General features: G+C 47.9%; 1 protein-coding gene across 1 annotated transcript in view; it reads left to right on the plus strand.

Moving 5' to 3' along the window:
• CUNH12orf40 (chromosome unknown C12orf40 homolog) overlaps positions 1-4,790 on the plus strand; it is a 43,108-nt gene that overhangs the window by 9,135 nt on the left and 29,183 nt on the right. The window contains exon 5 of the mRNA XM_019509324.1: positions 1,430-1,496. Within this exon, the coding sequence (XP_019364869.1) occupies positions 1,430-1,496 (67 nt within the window). The remainder of the gene's footprint in view (positions 1-1,429; positions 1,497-4,790) is intronic.

Below are 4,790 nucleotides of genomic sequence, written 5' to 3' on the forward strand. Positions count from 1 at the left end.
GACCATCAGGCATTGGGGGAGTCCCTGTTCCCCCTAGCACTACCAGGAGTGACCAGGAATAATGGTCACAAGATGGCAGAGGGTAGATTTAGGCTAGATATCAGGAGGTGCTACTTCATGGTCAGGGCAGCTAGTATCTGGAACCAACTTCCAAGAGAAGTGGTGCAGGCTCCTACCCTGGGGGTCTTTAAGAGGAGGCTAGATGAACACCTTGCTGGGGTCGTTTGACCCCAGTACTCTTTCCTGCTATGGTAGTGGGTTGGACTTGATGATCTGCTCAGGTCCCTTCCAATCCTAGAAACTATGAAACTATGAAGGGGGGAAGGGAGTGGGGCTGAGGATGGGACTGGGTAAGGGACTGAGCAGGGATCGGGAGGGAGCAGAGCCAAGCCAAGATTGGGGCCGGGGCCCACTGTGCCCATGTGGCCACCCCTCCCCCCATGCCCAGGGTCATTGTCCAGCTCTGGCAGCCCCCGCACCAATGAATCTGCTGCTAGGGCTGTGCAAACTTCAGTCCCTGAATCAATCTGGTGGAGATTTGGCCTGATTTAGTGGCTGAATCTCCAAATCCAAATTGAATCAGGAGACCCTTTAATCTCTCTGAATTGAATCGGAACCCTCTGAATCAATTCAGAGAGATGCAAAAAGATTCGGACATAGACACAGCTTTAAATGGTTTTTTTACATACCTCAAGGTACCAAGTGGCTCATGAATGCTGAGCTGGTGGGGCGGATGGAGCATCCCACAGAAGCATGGGGGGATCTCCAGCACGCTTGGCAGCAGACCTGGACATGTATCTTCTTTTTGGGTCTGCTGCCCCTGGGACCCCTGTGCCCACCCCACCCCGAGTCATGGCTGGGTGCAGGATGAAATCATGGCTTATCTGGGGGGATGTGGGGAGGCAGGGCAGCTCCTGCTGCTGCATGCATAGGGAAAGGCATGGGTGGGTGCATGTCCCCGGATCTGCATGAAGTAGGGCTGCTGCTGCGAGGTGGAGCTGGGGCCGGGGCTGCACTGGGTTCTTCCCAGCAGGGGGGGCTGGGCTGCACTGGGGTGGGTGGCAGTGGTGCTGGGATGGGGGTCGGAGGGGCTACTGCAAATTTTGGGGTGGCTGCACACCCCCATAGTCCCCTTCCAGCTCTACCACCACAGCCTCAGCCCTGGCAGGCAGCCCATCCTGCCTCATACAGAACTGAGGCAGCAGACCTGGAAATGTGCCTCCCCATGCCTCCCATGGTACACATAGCAGCAGGAGCCACACCCCCAAAATGAGCTGCTCCATCTCAGTCCTGTGCCCCACCAGCTGTGCAGCACCTGCCCCTCCCCTAGCCCCAGACCCACTTCCTCCCTGCAGCTGCTGGTAGTCTCTTGAGATGTATGACCAAGATATTTAAAATCTCACATATCTTTCTTATACTTTGTTACAAGGGTACAACAACAAGTATTAGATAATAGAAGAAAGCATCTCTCAGACAAGACAAAATACCAATCACAAGTAAGTTAAATTTATAACACATAGGTCAAGTGTATATTATTAACTAATAATTTCAAAATAATTCTTAAAAGAATTCCAAAATCTCTCAGGTTAAGTCGGTGGAGGCTTCCTCCTTAAAAATGTATCAAAACATCAAAATCATCTTTCATTTATTGTTTATGTTTATTATAATTATGTGTAATTTTCAGTGATTGGGCTTGTCATTTTCTAGACATTTTCCAAATACTTAAGAGCAGCCTCTGCTCCAAGGTATTCATAGACTAAAGACAGATAGTACACAGAGGTTAAAAGAAAGATAACAGTCAATATCAGACAAACTATATAGTGTTTATGATGTCAACTTCATTCACTGTGAACAGCATGTGAAATGAATCTTTACAGAGACTTAAATATAGATAATGTATGAGCATGGGCCTAAGCATATCATATAACATGTTCAATGCCATAGCAGTGAATTTTACCACCTGGGGCAAAGCCCGCAGCGGCAGCCTGCCCTTGCCCAGTGCACAAATCCATGGGGTACATGCCTCCCCATGCTTGCCCAGGAGTACATGCAGCAGCAGGAGCCACCCTTCCTCTGTACCCATGTCCCCCCCATGAGCTGTTACTGTTCTGGCTCTGTCCCATGCACCTCCTCGGCTGGGCAGCACCTGTTGGCACCCCTTCACTTCAGCGCGTGGGGTGGTCACCCTACTCACCCCCACCACTCCTTGCTACGGCACTGAATATGTTAGACACCCCACTGAGAAACACGCAGAGGTAAATGTGGGAAGTTGACAAATTGACAGACAAAGCTGGGAGCAGATTAGACAAATATTTTCCTGGGATGGTTTAGGAACAAGGATGATTCTGCTTTAAGCATGGAGTTGCACTAGATGATATTTGGAAATCCCTTCTAGCTATATTTTCTATGAATAGATGAACAAATTTCCGAGTTAAATGGTGGGGAAAGGATTTACTGCGCATCAGCTCTTCCACAGTAACTGCTTTGCTCTGCTGCTCCTCTTCCACAGTAAGTGGAAGCTAAATATAAATAGCTTGCTCCTGCATGAGACACTGCAAGAATGCTAGCAGAATAAGAGAACATGAGAAGCTGCTGTATCCCCAACCAAAATAGGTAACGAGCTTAACAGATACCCAATAAAAATTAAACATACTTTAGAAGTCCTATGAGGCTCCTTTCTACCCAGAGGCCTTTATTTACCTAGAAGTTCATTAAGGTGTAAGATTCTCCAGTTTAATGTCTACTTAAATCAGAAGACGAGTGGACACACAAACTAGTCACTGTGCAACAGCTGATGTGCGGGGTATGCCGCCATCTTTAACTCAGTTTGTCTGTCCATACAAAAAGAAGATACATAAAGAAAAGTCAAGGCTATATATGATTTGCAAGCAAAGATGAAATAATACTTGAAATAGATTTTAGAATTGTACTTACATGTCCTCAAATATTTTTCTCCCAGAACACTGGCCAAAATCTGCTTTCATTGATATATGTTTAATCTGATGAGATTGGATAAACTTAACTGAGAGAAGACTTTGTCCCTTAAAAATCCACTATAAGCATTTCCTAAAGACTACTGAATTGATAATGGATTAATGTAATCAATTCCAGACCACACCGTGCAGCTTTGAATGCATTTCTAAAAAGTTGTGCCACCACAGGGGAAATTAGCATCCTCTCTCAAGTCTCTTCAACTTTTAATGGATTCTATTGTATTGGGTTTATACACTAATTGTATTGCCTCATTTTTATTTTTGCTATTTTACATTCTTAGGAAAAAGATAATTTTAAGATAAACCTATTATTTTTTCCTGTAACTGTTTAAAAATCTTTTTTTTTTCATATGAGGTTAGGATTTATCCTTAAAATGTAGTAAATTATTCAGCAGGAAGTAAGACTTGTGCAGTTGGCAGATATGAGGTTGAAAAATGTTTCTATGTTGTCAGTGCACATTAAGAACTATCTAAGCCTTTTCTTGAAGAACAGAGAACTCAGCATGAGTAATAGTTAAAGTATCTGTGTCATAAAGCAGTCTGCCATCATTTGTCATTACATTTGGATTCTTCTTAATATAGATTCATATTCAAGATAGCTCATGCTTAATTCTATCCTATTAACAATAGCACTTGAAATACATGCTTAACTTTATATATGCTTAAGGCCCATTGGAGTCAATGAAACTTAAGAAGAGGCATTAGCACTATCCTGAAAATGGATGTTTTCCTGAAACAGGACCAAGAAGAAAAATACTCTGTACTAGAGGTTCACTGATACGTCAGTTTATATTGTATCAGGACCGAAAAAAGGAAAATTGATGTTATTGGCAATCAGCTTTTTTTGGCTCTTGTGGTTGATAATGCTGCTGATAAATGTCATGTGCATGCATACAGCCACAGCAATCATGCAGCCAGCCTAGCAGCTTGGACAACAATGTCCAGCTGGTAAGTCTGTTGGGGTGAAGGGGTGGAGAGGGAAGGGGTGTGGGGGGGGGCAGATCAAGGCCCCCATGGTGAGGGAGGGAGTGGGGCTCGGGCAGGGGCAGGGGCAGGGGCAGGAGCAGGCACTTCCCAGCTGAGGCAGGGTGCAGGATGGAGCTGCGAGTGGCTCATCCTGGGGGGGTGGCTCCCCCCCACTGTGCGCACACTCAGGGGATGCATATGGGGCATGTGCCCCCTGGATCTGTGCATGGGGTGATGGCAGGCTGCCAGTGCAGGCTGTGGGTGGGGGCAGCACCAGGCTCTTCCTGGTGGGGGGCTGCATTCGGGGTGGGCAGCAGTGGCACTGGGAATGGGGCTATGGGGTAGGTTCCCAAATAACCCCCCTCCCAGCACCACCACCACCCACGCTGAGCACAGCCCCGGCACAGCCCATCCTTCCCTGCTGGGAAGATCCTGGTGCAACTGTGACCCCAGCCTGCCCTTGCCCCACATGCAGATTGGGGAGCACACACCCCCTATGCCTGCCCCTGGGGTGCATGCAGTGGTAGGAGCTTCCCCCTGCACCCTCCCCATGCCCCCTGGAAAAGCCACTCACAGCTCCATCTCACACTGTCTGCCCCAGCCCTAGCTACCTTCTACCCTTACTGTGGGGGACTCAATCTGCACCCCCATGCCCCATCCCTCCCACTGCCCCTTCCCTCACAACAGACTTACCAGCTGGATGCTGCTCTCCAAGCTGCTGGGCTGCATATTGGCAATCGGATACCAGGGCAGGTGCTGCAGGGCCCCACCCGGCCTCATGGAGGGGACAGACCAGCCTGATCCAGCTGTGCCAGCCAAGGGGGCTTGACC

This window comes from Gavialis gangeticus, unplaced genomic scaffold (genome assembly GCF_001723915.1).
Source record: "Gavialis gangeticus isolate Ggan-Ray unplaced genomic scaffold, GavGan_comp1, whole genome shotgun sequence".
Taxonomy (NCBI): domain Eukaryota; kingdom Metazoa; phylum Chordata; order Crocodylia; family Gavialidae; genus Gavialis; species Gavialis gangeticus.